At 35.7% G+C, this 18624-nt stretch overlaps 1 protein-coding gene across 3 annotated transcripts in view; it reads left to right on the forward strand.

The window, feature by feature from the left end:
• The window catches only part of RASA2 (RAS p21 protein activator 2), a 118717-nt gene that overhangs the window by 45486 nt on the left and 54607 nt on the right, over nucleotides 1–18624 (forward strand). For all 3 annotated transcript variants that reach the window (XM_053598689.1, XM_053598690.1, XM_053598691.1), the window contains exons 5-8: nucleotides 5743–5819; nucleotides 12020–12103; nucleotides 14096–14168; nucleotides 17907–17983. In XM_053598689.1, coding sequence (XP_053454664.1) covers nucleotides 5743–5819; nucleotides 12020–12103; nucleotides 14096–14168; nucleotides 17907–17983 — 311 coding nt within the window. The remainder of the gene's footprint in view (nucleotides 1–5742; nucleotides 5820–12019; nucleotides 12104–14095; nucleotides 14169–17906; nucleotides 17984–18624) is intronic.

Genomic DNA, 18624 nt, shown 5'->3' on the forward strand with positions numbered 1-18624 from the left:
CTTCATGTATTTTTCCTTTCTTATTTTCATAAGCATTATGATAAAAAGCATGTTTAAGACATGGTACATAAGACCAATTAAACCAAATCTCCCATATGGAAAAGTTGCTGTTCTTATTAATTAAGAGTGTGCGTCTCACACAACTTGTTCAAGCAGTAAATCCAGATGTTCTATCAATCATGTCCTATTTGATGCAATTACTTAGTTAATAAGTCTTTACCAACAAGCTTATCTTGAATTTCTGGTCATACCGTAAGTTATTGATTGTTTTATTGTTTTATTTTAAATATGTCCTCTACCTTACCTGTTTAAACAATCATCATTTTAAAAGAATTCAATGATTATAGCTAATAATACATATGCCAGGTTTTTTAAAACATGCCTGATTAAGACATATGGATGTGAAAGCATAATTCATTGTTACAAAGCTCCATTTGTAAATTTTTATGTGTGCAATAATAAAGGAATGAGCTATTCCAGATCATATTAAATACTTCTTTAAGGAGAAAAACAAATCTGTCCAAAAAGAATTATTAATATAAGAGATATTAAATAAAATCTGTATTTTGTTTTTTATCTGACAGGTAATTGTGTCCAAATTACTTACAGAGGTAATTTCTGTATATGAAACCTTCTCTCAGAAATAGAGTTGTGTTTTCTCTCCTCATCAACAAGCATACCTCATTTTGTTGTATTGCTTTGTTTTAGTGTGCTTTGCAGATAATTGTGTTTTTTTACATTTGAAGATTTGTGGCAATCCTGCATAGAAAAAGTCTATGTCTGTCGCATTCTTTCAGCAGCAACCTCACTTTGTCTGTGTATCAGCAATTTTTAGCAATAGCATATTTTTAATTATGTTCATTGAGGGTTTTTTGGACATAATATAATTACTAAATAATTGACTATAGTATAGTACAAACATAACATACACAGGGAAACCAAAAAATTTATGTAAGCTTTTTTGTGATGCTTGCTTTATTATGGTAGTCTGGAACCAAACCCCCAATATCTCCAAAATATGTATGTAAAAAGTTTTCACCAGTTGAAACATATGAATTTCTTTTTTGAGGAAATGGTAGTTAAAATTTAATGGTTGTATTAGTAAAAAGAAACAAACAAAAAAATGTTTAGAGGATTTTAACTGCATGCATTGTGTTTTGCCCAAATACAGTATTCATCTGATTTCTCAAACTTTATATAGAAATTTACATGTTATCTTCTATATATGGTACCAAGAATATATGCAATATAAAAATGAAATAACCACAGGTATTTTTGTTTGAATTTTTTGTAAAGTTAATTGAAATTAATGAAATAGCATATAAAATACTAAGCCTTCATACAGTAACAGAATTGTAAGTTCTCCAAAATGCTCTTTAATACAAAGTAATTATTATAATAGCATATTTCAACCTAATGTGATCAATCATATGAAATTCATATAGACTAATGCTTTCCAATAAAACTTTTAATTAAAAGTATACAATACATTGCAAAATTTCTTATCTTCTGATATTTCCTGACATATATGAAAAGTATACTCTCATTGAACCTTCCTTAGGAGATTGAATAATAAGAAAGTAGTGGTGGACCAAATCACACTGGATGTTTATCATTAAACATAGTTCCTTGTGAGTCTTTCTTGTTTTGTTTTGTTTTTGAGACAGAGCCTCAAGCTGTCGTCCTGGGTAGAGTGCTATCACAGCAACTTCCAACTCCTGGGCTTAAGCGGTTCTCTTGCCTCCGCCTTCCAAGTAGCAGGGACCACAGGCGCCCACCACAACACTTGGTCATTTTTTGGCTGCAGCCATCATTGTTGTTTGGCAGACCCAGGCTGGATTTGAACCCGCCAGCTCTAGCGTATGTGGCTGGCACCTTAGCTGCTTGAGCTACAGGCACCAAACCCTTCGTAAGAGTCTTATTGTTGCTTTTTTATAGGTAATGTCTATTTTCTCTAGTTGCTTTTGCGATTTTTCTCTTTATCTTCTATTTTCAGCATTTTTACTATGCTGTCCTGGTTGCGTTTTTTTTTTTTTTTTTAATGTTTATTCTACTTGTGTGTTCCTACGAATTCTTGAATCTATGGTTTGATGTCTTTTATCAGTTGCAAATATTCCAGAAAATTATCACCTCATCTACCTCTCCCACCCCCCATTCTTTCTTTCTGTACTCTGCTGGGATTCCAGATACATTTCACTATGTCTCATTTATTTCTTGTGTTCTTTCCCTTTCTGTGCTGCTTTCTGGATATTTTCTACTGACTGTCACATGTCCCATTTCACCAATCCTCTTCTCAGCTGTGACTGTTTTTTGCTGTTAAATAACATTTTCATTTTAGTTTATTACTTAGTTCTAAGTTTTTGATTCAATTTATTTTATAATTTCTAGTTATGTGATGGAATTTTCATTTTACTTTTTAATCTTAAAAAAATTTAGAACAGCTATTTTAAACTCTTATCACTTAATTCCCATGTCTACATTTCCTATAAACCTGCTTTTGCCATTTTTTTCTCTTGGTTTTCGATCTTCTGGAATGCTTTAGTAATTTTTAATGCAATGCTGGACATTGAAATATGAACTATATTGAAATAATTGAAGGCTCTGAATGATACTTTTTTCTTCTAGAGAAGATTTATGATGCCCCATCAGCAACTTCTATTTCTGTTTCATGGACCAGGACTGCATCATTCAGCCATCCATAGCCTTAGGGGAGGCTAGGAAATATAATATTTTGCTGGATTCAAAACAAAAGACTTACTTTGCTACAATAAAGTGCCCCTCCAAAACAAAAGACTTACTTTGCTACAATAAACATTTATAAAATGATAACATGTATAAGTAAAGCTCAACTTTTTTGTGAAAATAGTTGGAAAGACTGAGATCTTAAAATGTTCACAGATTTGAGGTTTTGTTCAAATAATTTTAAAAGCAGCTCAAATAATTTTAAAATTTTGTTCATTTTTTTTACCAAAAGCAACATAGTAGGAGTAGAAACTTTGAAAATCTAGAATGGTATTATAAACTTTGAAAATGTAGAACAAAAAAGAAAAAGAAAATCTTCTGAAATCACAGTAACCAAAGGTAACTTCTATCAATATTTCAGTAAGTGGCCTTTTTTTTATCTATATATTTTTTATTTTTACAAATTAATATTATCTGCCCTATTTTACACCTTCTTTCTTTTACTAAGCTTTTTGTTTGTTTGTTTGTTGAGACAGAGTCTCACTGTGTCACCCTCTATAGAGTGCCACCGTGGCATCATAGCTCACAGCAACCTCAAACTCTTGGGCTTATGTGATTCTCTTGCGTCAGCCTCCCAAGTAGCTGGGACTACAGATGCCTGCCACAACGCCTGGCTGTTTTATGTTGCAGTTGTCGTTGTTTAGCTGGCCCTGGCTGGTTTCAAACCTGCCAGCCTCGGTGAATGTGGCTGGCACTGTAACCACTGTGCTATGGGCGCTAAGCCCTTTTACTAAGTATTATATACATATTTCCATGTTAAAATATATAATGAGGTAGTGTTTTACAGTTTAGAAATTATAATTTCTTATTTTAAGTCATAATGCCTTTTTTTTAATTTTGAGACAGAGTCTCCCTTGGTAGAATGACATCTTAACTCAAAGCAACCTCAAACTCTTGGGTTCAAGTGATTTTCTTGCCTCAGCCTCCCAGGTAGCTGGGGCTATAGGTTCCTGCCACAGCGCCAGGCTATATTTTAATTTTTTTAGAGACAGGCTCTCACTCTTGCTCAAGTTGGTCTCAAACTCGTGAGTTCAGGCAATCCACCTGCATCGGCCTCCCAAGTGCTGGGATTATAGGCATGAGCCATGGCACCTGGACCATCATGCCTTTTTATTTTAGTGTTTTATCCTAATCCTAATAGTAGATGTCCCACGTGTGCCTCTTCTATCCCCACTCTTTTCTTGAACAGGTTAACATACAATTACATTACTGTTGACTAATACCAAAGGAATGTTTTGTTTACCAGTCAGTGGGAGTAATGAACATATTAGGGAGTCTCTGACTCAATGATAATGATCCTTGGTAGAATCCCATTAAATATCTTTTTATTTCTAAGCTTGACTTGATAGAGTACTATGATTTGGGTTATAAATAAAATGATTATATGTTTTCTGCTATATTTTGATTTTTTTAATTGCTTTGGAACTAGAGTAGATCCTAGACATTTCCTGAGAAGACAGTTGGGAGTGCCTGTTAACATAAAATGCATCATAAAAATGCATACATGTTAAAATTTCTATCATAAAAATGCATACATGTTAAAATAATAAAACTGTTTTGAGATACAAAACGTGCAGTTGGTTAAGCTACCTTGCTAGCCAAGTAACACCTATATGCTGGCATGATAGAAAACATGATTCAGACTTCTGGTTGAGTAATAAATTGTAAATTACTACTTGTCATGAGCCTGCAAGGTCATCCTTAACTAGTAGAGGTTGTGAATATTAAATACAGGAATAATGGAAGACTTAGTTTATAAGTCACCTAGATTTTTAGTGGAAGATTAACTTAGCTCCAGCTCCACCTTACTGCTCAGTTTACTACCACTGATGCCTTTGTTGATTTAGAGCTTAGCTTTCTCATATTGACTTATAACACTGAGCTTTGTAGCTGGTGGACCTCAGATTCATTATCGTATGACAAGTCTTCATAAAATAATAAGGTGATTCAGGTTAGATTTCTATGAAAAAAATTGCCTGACAGGCATTGTTCCAAAAAGGAACAGTGACTAGAGAATAACTTTCCTACCTCTTATGGAATAATCACATCATCAGTCCCTAGACATCATACCCCTGAAATCTCCACTTGGCACCAGAGTAATTTGTCATGTGAGCTGGGTGGAGGTAATTCAGCTATGATTCTTAACATGTTTAGCATTGCTCATAACCAGTTTAGAATTATTCATGTCCGATAGCAAAGTAGAAATATCAAGCTCTAATAGACTATATTGTTCCTAAGCCTTTGTTTTTTGCGAAGTTGGTAGTTTGAATTCCTTTAAACGTTATGTAGTATTACTGAATTTGTAAAAATCTATTGATAGCTGTTTAAGAAAGTACTTCTTTATTTTTAGTATCACATCTTTCCATCAATACCTTGGCCATATATTGTTATCTGTTGTTTATTGTCCCCCCAACTAGACTGTAAGCTTCTTGTAAATAGTAACTATGTCTTAGACATCTATGGATTCCTACCCACTCCCACAGTGTCTCCTGAAACATAGCAGATATTCCATAAATCTTAATGTTTGATAAAAGTTAAGTATTGACAAATTGAGTCTTACTGGCTTTAACTTAGTTTTAAACTTATTGTTTAGAATTGTGTGATTCCTCTATTTTCTAATTATACTGCCTCCATCCTTATTGCTGGGTTATCTTTCCAGGAAAAAGTATCCTACATTTTATCATTCGATTTTATTTCAGAATTTCCTAAAATTTTCTTTCAATTTGATCTGTGATAATTGAGATACATAAATATTTGTTGAACTGGCCATAAAATTCTTAAATTTGAATACCATGTTTGAAATAAACATTTATTTATCTTTCAGAACTTTAACCTACATTTTGGCTATTAATCATTTAAAAAGTACTTACTATAGTCAAATCTGTATGCTGGTGGTCAGTGGATAATTATATGTACCATTTTAAAAAGTATATACCTTTAATATTTTGTTAGCAAAATAGATTACTCAGTTGGTAATTTTTTTTTTTTTTGTCATTATAGGGTAAAGTTCACCTTGAATTAAAACTGAATGAACTGATAACAGAGAATGGAACTGTGTGCCAACAGCTTGTTGTACAGTAAGCATTTTTTTTACCAAAATCAACTGGAAACAATTCTCTATTTTGCATTCTTTGAATCTTAAACCAATATTTATTTTAAATATTTCAGAAATTAAACTCTAAATGCCCATGTACTTGGAATTCCTTCTTAACTTTTCCACCCTCAGGTCATTTTTTTATCACTCAAACTCTAATCTTCTGTTTTGGAAATCTGTTCTAGCCCAATCCTGACTCTATCTCTCCCTTCCAAACCTTTACTTTCACCAGCTAACTACTCACACTCTTCTTCTTGATGTTTTCTTTGTTTTTGTCTTTGATGATCTCTGAATATCCCTGAGATGCTGAGGTACTTTCACAGCCTTTTTAGTCAGCGGCTTTGTTTTTCTATTATATCCATATATCTTGGGGCCAGAGCCAGGGAGTAGAGTAGATAGTTGCTCTTCTATTGCTGCTCTGGATAATAACTTATCTCCTCACCAGTTGTGAAAACCTCAGCTCCTATGAGGCATTCTCTGTATGTATAAATACCTATGTCTGTCTAAGACTGTATAAAATATTTAGTTAATTTTTTTCTTCTCTCTCTCTTTTTTTCTTTTTTTAATGAACAGGATCTCTGTCCCCAGGCTGGAGTGCAGGAGTGCAATCATGGCTTACTGCACAGCAGCCTCAAACTCCTGTGCCCAGACACTCAGTTCTTAAGTAGCTGCAACTACAGATGCATGCCACCATATCTGGCTGGTTTTTTAAAAATTATTTTTATAGAGATGGGGGGTCTCGCCATATTTCCCAGGCTTGTCTGAAATTCCTAGGCCAGTCTGCCCACCTTGGCTTCCCAAGTTGGGACGACAGGCATGACCCACTGTGCCCAGCAAGTTAACTTTTTGTGAACTCTTTGAGACAAGTTATGTCCATTTATCTCTTAATATAGCTCTGTGTGTTTGCTAAGAATAGGGTTAAATAACTCAAATACGTTTATCAAATTCAAGAAATCTAACATCATTTACCATACTTTTTTCTAATCTATAATTATATTGCAATACTTTAATTTATAATTATTATACTCCACTTTTGTCAACAGTTCAAGATTTGTGTGTCACTCCCCCCTGCCATAGACTGAGAACATGTAGTGAAAGTACTTGGATTAGACCTTCTGCTCCCCATGCCTCCCAATTTTAGTTTAATTATGATGGTCATTTGAGACACAGTTGAGTTACTTTTGTTTGTGTTCAATTTAAGATTTTTTTCTCCCCATCCTTCTTGGTTTAGTTTTATTTTTTAATATACAACATGTTCCAAAAGTCAACACCAACAGAAGTTTTCCTCTGCCCATACCTTTCCATGCAACCAAGATCTGATTTCTGTCTGTACAATTTTTGCCTTCTCTGAAATGTCATTTGAATTACAGTCTTTTGTGTCAGGAATCTTTTATGTAGCATAATTCTTTTGAGATTTATCTATGTTGTTGCGTATATATCATTCCCTTTTTTATGTATTATTTGTTTTTAATCTTAAGTTGATAGGTATTGTTATCTTCATTTTACAGTTGACAAAACTAATGTACAGATGAAATAAACCCAAGTTCACACAGAACGTAGTGGGGCCTGGATTTAAACTTGAACAGTGTCTTAGTCTGTTTGTACGTTACTGTAAAGGAATACCTGAAGCTGGATAATTTATGAAGAAAAGGGGTTTATTTGGCTGACAGTCCTAAAGGCAGTACAAGAAGCATGGCACCAACATTTGCTTCTGGTGAGGACCTCAGAAACTTTTCACTCATGGCAGAAGGCAAAGGGAGCCAGCATGTCTCGTGGCAAGAGAGAGGGGAGAAATAACTAGGCTTTTTCTGACAATCAGCTCTCTTGAGATTCTGTCACTCTCAAGAGAGTGACACCAAGCCATTCATGAGGGATCTGCCCCCACGAGTAAAACACCTCTGACCAGGCCCCACCTTCAGCATTGGGGATCAGATTTTGTTTTTTTTTATTTTTTCTCTCTGCAAGTATGACAACTAATGGGGATCAGAATTCAACATGAGATGCAAACCATAGCAGGCAGTTTGTTTTCTTTAAAAAAACTTATTTGGAGGTAATGAATAGGTTTGTAGAGTTTGTAAGGCCAGTATATAGACAGATACTGTGTACCCTTCATCCTGTTTCTCTCACAGTTTAATCTTAACCATAGCATGATACAGAACCAAGAAATTTATATTAGTACAATATATTAATACAGTTGTATGAGGTCTGACGATTAAGTTCATGCACTTATGTTGGCAGCACTGTACAAACAACTTGGTAAAGTTTCATAACCTTGTTATATTTGGGTATAGAAGTGTCTCACAGCTGTGGTGGTGTCTTGCTGAGTGGTGTTCGTTATTGTGTGTTTGTGTGCTGTTGCAAGAGTGTCAGGAGCTTGAATTAGAGCAATGAACAAACATTAAATTTCTTATTGAACTTGTCAAAAGTGGAAGTGCAATCAGGGACATATTAGTCCAAGTTTATGGGTATAATGTCATGAAGAAAATGGTAATGTACAGCTTGGCACCTGTAGCTCAGCAGCTAGGGTGCCAAGCCGCATACACCAGAGCTGGCAGGTTCGAACCCAGCCCGGGCCTGCCAAACAACAATGACAACTATAACCAAAAGATAGCTGGGCGTTGTGGTGGGTGCCTGTAGTCCCAGCCACTTGGGAGGCTGAGGCAAGAGAATCGCTTAAGCCCAAGAGTTTGAGGTTGCTGTGACCCGTGTTGCCACAACACTCTTCCAAGAGTGACACAGTAAGACTCTGTCTCGAAAAAAGAAAGAAGAAAATGGTAATGTACAAATGGATTAAATGTTTTTCTGAGGGAAGAGAAAGTGTCGCTGAGGAAGAGAGGTCAAAGCAGCCTGTAATGAGCAGAACAGACCAAAACATTGCAAAAATTTATTGAATTGTGCATCAAAATCATTGGCTGACTGTGAGAAGCATAGCAGTCTAAGTAAACAATAATAGAAAAACAGGAAAATCTTGACATGAGAAAGGTGTGGCTTTTGCCATCGTGACAATGCACCAACTCACACAGCACTCTCTGTGAGGGAGTTTTTAGCCAGTCAACGAATAACTGAATTGAAACGCCCTCCCTACTCACCTGATCGGGCCGCCAATGACTTTTTTCTTTACCCAAAGAAATGACTTTTTCATTTATCCAAAGATAAAGGAAATATTGAAAGAAAAACATTTTGATGACATAAAAGCCAAAATTGCTTTCAAGGGAAGACTAGGTGCTGGCACCTGTGCATAGCTTCCCAAAAGGAATACTTTGAAGGTGACCATAGTAATATTCAGCAATTAGGTATGTAGCACTTTTTCTAGGATGAGTTCATGAACTTAATTGTCAGGCCTCATATATCATTTTATCATGTGCAGATTTGTGTAAGTACTACCACAATCAAGATATAGTCTGTTACCATAAAGATCTCTTTCATGTTGGCCCTTTATGGTCATACCCACTCCTCTCTCTGTCACTATTGCTAACCTTTGGCAACATCTTTTCTTTCTCCGTATCTATAATTTTGGCCTTTTGTGAATATTATGTAAGTGGACTCTTTATATTGTGTGGCTTTTCTTATAGTATGTGACTTTTTGAGATTGGCTTTTTTAACTCAGATTTATCCAAAATGTTTTGTGTAGTTTCTTGCAAACAGAATATATTAATAGGTCACCACTTTTTTTTTTTTTTTTAACTTTTGCTCTAGTTAGTCTCCTTTATTTGGTGAAACGTTGCCATTTATTTTTAATGTGGTTATTGATATGTTAGGCTTAAATCTACAGTTTTTTGGTTTGTTTTCTGTTTGTTCCCTGTTTTCTGGTTTTATGATTTTATTTTCCTGCGGGTTACTTGAACATTTTTTAGAATTCCACTTCAATTTATCTATAGTGGTTTTTTAAAAAAAATATAGTGCATCTCTTTGTATAGTTTTTTAGTGATTACTGTAGGTATTACATTATGCGTGCATAACTTTCCATGGGTTACTAGGGTCAACATTTTACCAGTAGGAATAATGTATAGAAACTTTTCCTTGTTTTAAATCTCTTTACCCTCTACCACTTGTAATATACTTTGTCTTAAATATTTCTTCTAATACACTACGAGCATCATCAAACATTATAATTTTTGCTTCAGCAGTCTAACAAAATTTAGAAGAATTAAAAGGAGAAGGAAAATGTAAATCTATTGCATTTACTCATATTTTTGCCCTATTTTTTTTTCTGATGTTTCAAGATTTCTTCTATACATTATCTTTATGTGTAGAGAATTTCCTCTTACTACTCTTTTAAGGTATTCTTACTGCTGATACATTTTCTTAGTTTTCCTTAATTTCAGAATGTCTTGATGTCTCCTTTATTCCTAAAAGATGTTTACACCGGATTTAGAATAATAGAATTCCCAGGTGTCATTTTGAGGTTTAGCCGAGAAATGTAACTTTCAAACAGCATGTATAGTAGGAAAATTTGACTGTACCCGAGCTTTACATTAAAAACAAGAATTATTATCTGGGCCTGTACTTTCTTGGGTTAGTTTGAAATTTTTTCGATTTGATTTTTTATACTCTGTTTAATAGAAATGAATCATACTATCATTTCTCTGTTTACTCAGAAGTACACCATTTGCACTTCGCCCACATATATAATCTGTGGGTTATGGAGAGAAATAGGATGTTGCTCAACACCTTACATCTTTCAACAAAGAATGCTTTTCAGCGACACTAATGAGTTTCTCTTAGACATTAAGAAATGCAGACCCTTAGACATTAAACTCATGACCTCAGTAATATTTAGTGAGAAAATTTGAAGAACAAATCATTAAGTAAGATTCTGTGTTCTGGGCGGTGTCCATGGCTCAAGGAGTAGGGCGCCGGTCCCATATGCCGGAGGTGGCGGGTTCAAACCCAGCCCCGGCCAAAAACCACAAAAAAAAAAAAAAAAAGAAGATTCTGTGTTCTCTATAAATACCAATAACTGTATAATCTGTGAAGTGGATTAGATGACCTCGGTTTTTCTAGTCTAAAACATTTTTTATAGAACTATGCAGGATCCGTTACTGAGAATAGGAATAAAAGGCTACAAAATTATGTGAGTCTTGCCCTATATTTATGAATCAGGTTTTTAAGTAGAAACCACAGTTGTTTCCTTGTTTGTCATTCATGCTTTAGCAGAGGATGTGATGCCACAGAGCTGGCTTGATATGTAGTTTCTCATTTAAGGTTTGCACTGCTTTCTTTTCCTTTGTAGAAGCCACAGCAGTTTTTATATATTACCAAATCACAAAATGTACCTTGGTTTTTTTTGTTTGTTTGTTTTGTTGAGACAGAGTCTCACTTTGTTGCCCTCAATAAAGTGCCATGGCATCACAGATCACAGCAACCTCAAACTCTTGGGCTCAAGTGATCCTCTTGCCTCAGCCTCCCAAGTAGCTGGGACTACAGGTGCCCTCCACAACGCCCAGCTATTTTTACAGATGGGGTCTCTCTCTGGCTCAGGCTGGTCACAAACCCATGAGCTCAGACAGTCCACCCACCTTGGCCTCCCAGAGTGCTAGGATTATAGGCATGAGCCACTGCACCTGGCCAAAATGTACCTTGTTGGGTGTTTAGCAGGAGAAAGTATGTTAAATATATATTATAGTATCTCTTAACTGAAATGCTTGGGACCAGAAGTGTTTCTTATTTCTAATTATTTTGGAATTTGGAATATTTTTACTGGTCAAGCATCTCAAACACTAAAACTCCAAATCCAAAATGCTTTAATGACCTTTTCCTTTGAACATCATATAGAACTTTAAAAAAATTTAGATATTGGAGGGTTTCAGATTTTCAGATTTACCCTGTTTCCCTGAAAATAAGACAGTGTCTTATTTTAATAAGTATGTAATAGAATTCACTCTATAAGAAAACAGTGTCTTATTTTAAGGTGTGCTCCCAAAGATGCACTAGGTCTTATTTTCAGGGGACATCTTATCTTTCCTGTAAGTAGGTCTTATTTTCAGAGGATGTCTTATTTTCGGGAAAACAGGGTAGTATGTTAAACCTGTAGGGTAGGCAATATATAACCAAACAACTGCAGACATGTGGAAAACCATTTTGAATGCTTTAAATACATGTATATTAATTGATATTTAAAATTAATCTTGTATATTCTTTAACGTGACTCTAATATGTTAAATCTCTTTGGTTCTACCTTAGCATCAAGGCATGCCATGGATTGCCTCTCATAAATGGACAAAGCTGTGACCCTTATGCAACTGTTTCTCTAGTGGGGCCTTCTAGGTAATATTTATTGAATTATTATTAGGTTTTTAAGTTTTACAGTTTGATTTAAAAATAGAAATTTAAGGTTCTGCTTTAAAAGAAAAGTCTTGAGTGAATTCTATTACATACTTAGAAACAACCAAGTCCTCTTTTTACAGAAAGTAAATGGGTATCATTTCAATTATTCCAGTCTCTTAGGCTGTGGGGAACAACCCCAGTTTTATACCATCACATTGTAGTATTTAGAACATAAACTTGGCCTTCCTCATTCATTAGCATTCCTACTTTCAAATGTCCTAGCTCTTAATGTAGGTAAAATCCAATTTTATATACCTTCTCAGAAAAAAAGGAATTTTCATATTTTTATCTAGAAAGCAGCTCAGGAATGAAAATTGCCTTTGCTACTCCTGAAATCTGTCCTCCACAAAGAAAATTGTAAGCTATAGACAAATTGCTGAAATACTAGGGCATAGAGAAGTGTGCCATATCATTGATCTTAATGATTTCATAATTTATGAAAAAAACCTATAGCACTTACAATATTTTGTACTATATAACTTCACTGTAGTTTTGCTAAGGAACTGTCTAAACTATGTCTACAAATTCAGTGTTTAAAATTGGGGGAATAAAACACAATATTTCCTCAACATATACATACATAACACACAGACACACACCTCTTCTACTTAGCCCCAAGATGTTGAGTTATTCTTATTTTTTAGAAAATTACTAATAAATCACTTTGAAAAATATATTTATATATGTATATAAAGTACCAGGTACCATGCCTGGTACTTATCAGGAGCTTAAATAATGGTATGCTGTTATTATTACAGATGGTTTTAAATTTAAAATCATATACTCAATCCTATAACATTAAATGCCATCAGAATGGGTGGCGCCTGTGGCTCAAGGAGTAGGGCGCTGGCCCCACATACTAGAGGTGGTGGGTTCAAACCCAGCCCCGGCTAAAAACTGTAATTAATAAATAAATAAGAGAGAGAGAGAAATCTAATTTTGCATTGTGAAAAATGTTCAACCTCGTACAGCTATTTTTGGTTTCTTAATTTTTAATCTATACCTGACATTCTTTAGTGTAATCGTTCAGTAACATACAGTTAGAAACTATTTGGCATATGACTTTGTGTTTTATGCCACTTATTTCTTTTCTTGGGGGAAAAAGAAGTCACTGTTGGTTTTGCTATTATACCACATTTACATGAGATGTTAATGTTGGGGGAGACTGAGTAAAGTCATGGGTTTTCCCTGTAAATTTCTTTGTAACCTCCTTTGCCTCTGTAATTATTTCAAAATTATTTTTCTTTAAAAAAAATCACTATCGTAGCTGAAGCCCAAGAAGTAAACTGAGTTAAGAATATTTTTCATGTTCCTTAGGTATTTTTCAGCATAGATAAATGTACTCTAAATCTCATCCACTTCCTTCTCACCATTTATTCTGAGTTGCTTATGTAATATAATGTGTTTTTTTTTTTTTTTGTAGAGACAGAGTCTCACTTTATGGCCCTCGGTAGAGTGCCGTGGCGTCACACAGCTCACAGCAACCTCCAACTCCTGGGCTTAAGCGATTCTCTTGCCTCAGCCTCCCGAGCAGCTGGGACTACAGGGGCACGCCACAACGCCCGGCTATTTTTTTTTTTTTTTTTTTGGTTGCAGTTTGGCCGGGGCCGGGTTTGAACCCGCCACCCTCGGTATATGGGGCCGGCGCCCTACCGACTGAGCCACAGGCGCCGCCCATATAATGTGTTTTTAAAACCCCTAAAAACCTTGGCAGTCTAGTAAAGCCATAGAGAGATAATACAAGCTTGTATGTTCTTTGATTTGCGTTTGTAGGGACATCTTAATTCTTTCCTAAGTAATGTTTAAAACTGTGGTCTTCCCTGAGTCACCTTAACTTTTAAACATTGGTCAGGCTCCCTGGTTGGAAATAGCATGTTTTATAATTGTGTACTATTAAGTTCTACAAGGTAAAACTCTACCACATTGGAACAGGAATGACCAAAAGAAGACAAAAGTAAAGAAGAAAACAAGCAATCCGCAGTTTAATGAAATCTTTTATTTTGAGGTAATTTTTTGTTTTATGTAAATGTTAATATTAAATATTTAAAATATTAAATATTTATAATGCTAATTGAATGCTAATTGATTTCTTTTTTCAAACCACAGTCATAGAAATTTTTTTGTCAACTAATGCAACTAAGCATTTCTCTCCTGAAAGTATTAGAACTATGGTGTGATACAATGGAGGCCCAGCATATAAAACAAGTAAAAGTAGAGCTCTGACTTGGGAGTGGGAAAGGCTAGAGCCACATCCACTCCCCAGTCATCCTATCACACCCTGTCCACACAGTGGCCACAGGATTCCTGCAGTGTACCATTTATAAACCACTAGTAAAATAAGTATGATTATCATTGATTAGATCTGAGTTCCAGTTCTGTTTGACTTTGAGAGTCATTAAATGAGACTCAAGTTTCTTACCTTGTGAAAGGATAATATTATAAAGAAAAACAGCAGCCTTTCCTGACTCAGAGTTTTAGTAATGCCCAAGGCATCCTTTGATTAGAGCCTTATTATTAAGGTTTTTTTTTAGCCTAGTTCACTCTATGGAGACGTGCTTATTGAAGTTGTCTCAAACTCAGTTCTTTAACAACATAGTAAGAACTCACCTCTATGAAAAGTTTAAAGATTAGCCAGGCATGGTGGTTCATGGCTATAGTCCCAGCTACTCGGGCAGCTTAGGCAGAAGGATCACTTGAACCCATAGCTTGCACTGAGCTATGATGATTCCACTCTGTCACCCAGAGTAGCCCAGGTGACAGAGTTAGACCTTGTCAAAAAAAAAAAAAAAAAGAAAGAAAGAAATCCTTTTCCATATTATTTGAAAACTAGAAAAAATTAAAATAAATCAGATTGTCTAAAATACTGCGTTCTAATAGTAGAGCTTGTCGTAGTTGATATTAACATGTAGGAAAGGTTGAAAAAAGGAGTTACATTTTCATCTTTGTATATATATTTTTCTTGGTTTTTCAAAGTGAAAAAGTGAAGTTATCTCTAGTAAAGAGACACAGGCTAAGGAAAATGCCAAAAATGAAGTATGTGAATTGTGGGTATGGAAACAAGGAAGAAAAAAACAAAAGAAAGTATACCAATGTGAGACTTCCATTTCTTGACTATTATTACATCTAACATGGAGACAACAAAGAAGACAGCAACTTAAAGGCTACTCCCACTCCCCATTAGTCCACATACTTTACATATCAGATGGTGTGGAATCTACTATGCTTCATGGGTCCTTGCAGCAGGCATATGGCCCTTTGAAAGTCAAGGCCTGACCTGCTTGCTGTACCGACAGTGCCTGTGTTAGCCCTTGAAACATTCATTCAGAGGGACCTTTTTTGAGTTGGTTATATAGGTAAGGCTTAATCTTTGTTCTCTAGCTAAAGCAAGAGACACAAAGCACACACATATGCACATACAGAGCAATGAAATGCAGTAGATACTAGGGAAGTCAGATGAGCTCTGCTCCAGCGAAGTGAACAGGAAAGGTTGGAAGAAAGACTGGATTTTCTTAAGTAAGAGGAAACGAAGTAGGGACAACATTTTGAGCAGAGGCACAGAAACAGAAAAGCAGAAAGTTATGTCCAAAGAACAATAAGTAATGATTTAACTGGGTTTATGTAATAGAAACTATGGTTAGGAAGATAAAATAGGACCAGCTGATGAAAGTCCTAGAATGCCTAGCTGGGATGCCTAAGTGAGTTGAATATTTTTGAGCTTGGAAGTTATAAGGGTAAAGTGGTATTTTGGAAAGAATTAACTATGGTCTATGACCAGGTGGCTTAGGGAGGAGAATAAAGATCAGTTCAAGTGTTTAAAAAAACAAAAGAGGAGGGGTATCTGTTCCATGAGAGTAATACAGAAATAGAAAGGGACAGGTGAAAAAGATACCCCAAAATCAAGATAACAAATTGGTTATAGAAACAGAAAGGAAGGCGTTGCATTTTGTCCTCAAGGTTCTAAATCTCGAAAAATAGAAAAATTAGGAGGAAGAAACATATAAGTGGTTTAGTTTTGTAGCATAGTGCTTGAGGTGTACATATAAAATCCTCCAATAGGAGTTCGTAACTAAATACTTTTAAATACTTTTAGATAAGACTTGATAGTTGTAAATCAAGACTCAAGATTTGTTTATAAAGAGTTAAGAAAGCCAAGGGAGTAGAGGCGTACAATAAAGGAGTAAAGCAGCGAATCTCAGTTCTGTCAATCAGTATTCAACTTTGAGTACATCACTTAATTTCTGTACTTTAGCTTCCTCATTTTCAAGATGAGGGTAATAAATCTACCCCTGGCTCCCCCCACCCTCAGCAGTATTCTGCTGAACAAAGGAGATAATGGATGTGAAAGCACTGTGTAAACCATGCAGCACTATGCAGCTCCAGGTGGTTTTTAGAGCAGAATGAACCGTAAAACCTTGGAGAATATCTACATGTATAGGCTCTGAGAGAGCAGCAGAGGGCTGCCAGGGTAAATGCCCCGGTAAACTCAAAGAAGAAGTGTTTCAGGGAAAAGAGGTGTAGTTGTATTATGACTACATTAGATAGGAAGGTCGACAAGGTGAGAACTGAGAATTGATCATCAGATTTGGTGGTGGAGAGAGAGATTTTTAAGAGGGTGATCTGTGAAGAAGTCAGTGACAAGGAGTTACTGTACTGAGTAGGTGGTGAAGAAGTTCAGGCTTTAAGAATGGATTACGGGGGCGGTGCCTGTGGCTCAGTGAGCTGGGCGCCGGCCCCATATACCGAGGGTGGCGGGTTCAGACCCAGCCCCGGCCAAACTGCAACAAAAAAATAGCCGGGCGTTGTGGCGGCCGCCTGTAGTCCCAGCTACTCGGGAGGCTGAGGCAGGAGAATCACCTAAGCCCAGGAGTTGGAGGTTGCTGTGAGCTGTGTGACGCCACGGCACTCTACTGAGGGCAATAGAGTGAGACTCTGTCTCTACAAAAAAAAAAATGGGTTACGGTTTTCAAATACTTATCTAAGAAAAAAAGGTAGAAAGACCATAACTTAAGAGGAGAATTTTTCTTAGAATTGAGTGAGGTGAACAAGCTGGTAAAGAAAGCTATAATTAAAATAGATTGAATAGTGGGCAGTACCTGTGGCTTAACAGAGTAGGGCGCCAGCCCCATATGCCGGAGGTGGTGGGTTCAAACCCAGCCCCAGCCAAAAACTGCAAAAAAAAGAAAATCGATTGAATAGTGCTTGCTGTGTGCTTATTGCAGACTATGTTTGGGTGGGATAGCCTTAGGAAAAAGGAGAATTGTCTCATCTTCTAGTTGAGAAGAAGATGAGAAATCTCATCAAGGTGGATGGTCATTGGGGAAGTTCCTGCCAGTGGCCTTGATATTTTCAACAAAAATGTGAGAAGGGAGTGCAGGTAGGGTTGATAGCTTGAGAAATGTGGGAAAGTCTTTAGTTTTTGGCAAATGCAGTTTCATTGCAATAGGATGTTTTCACTCTTTGAGTCTCTAGCTTACTGGCTACCTGTGAGCCAGAGAACCTAATGCCTCCCTATAGTGAGTTGCAGGAATGGCACAGAGGCCAGGATTCTTTAGATCGTTCTTTTTATACCCTTATTCTTACCTGCCTGCTACTTCTGTAGTTTTTATATTCAAGTTTTGGGTGAAACTTAGGCATTTCCCTCTGTTGATATCCACAATTAAAGGTTTTGGGGATGATCATTTTTAGGTTCATGTAAGAAAAAAAATACTTAAAAAAATTTTTTATTGAAATACTTCATTTACAGGTAACCAGATCCAGTAGTTACACCAGAAAGTCCCAGTTCCAGGTAGAAGAGGAGGACATTGAAAAGCTAGAAATTAGGTATGTATCTTGGGGTTTTACAAAACTCATTTTTGAACCATTAGAATTCTTTATAGCGAGTTGGTTGTGAAACTTAACAGAACATGCATCTAATTTAAATCAAAATTTCTTTTCAAAATCTGATGTATTTGCAGAAATAGTCCAGGTATACTTATTTTATAAACCAGAAATGATATAATTTTCACCTATTTTATTGTATTAATTTACAATTTTTCCCAAATTTAATTGTTCATTAAATTTCTGGACCATAGCATAATGGATGGAAAAGAAATTATATCTCAGCCAATTTAGAACTAATTTTTCTGTTCTTCTTAACATATCTGCTGTCTAACAGAAATTTCAGTGAGGTAAGAAGAGAATTCAACAGGTGCATGTGTTTGAAGTTTGTGCTATTTCCTAGGTCTTAAATATTTATGCTGTTTGGGAAGAGAAAACTTTATAAATGCATGTGTAGGTGTGCTATTAACAGTGTGTTCCTGTAAATGGTATATTAATCGTGTTTGGAGTAATCAGGTAATGTATTTTTTTAATCACTTATCTTTACATGTTAATTGGTTGTAACTGAGAGAAAAACTGTAGCCTTGTGTTGTTTTCTTTTCTCAAATTCAACAAAGTAGCTCTGTGGTCCTTATTGTTACAGG

This window comes from Nycticebus coucang, chromosome 8, assembly GCF_027406575.1.
Source record: "Nycticebus coucang isolate mNycCou1 chromosome 8, mNycCou1.pri, whole genome shotgun sequence".
NCBI lineage: Eukaryota > Metazoa > Chordata > Mammalia > Primates > Lorisidae > Nycticebus > Nycticebus coucang.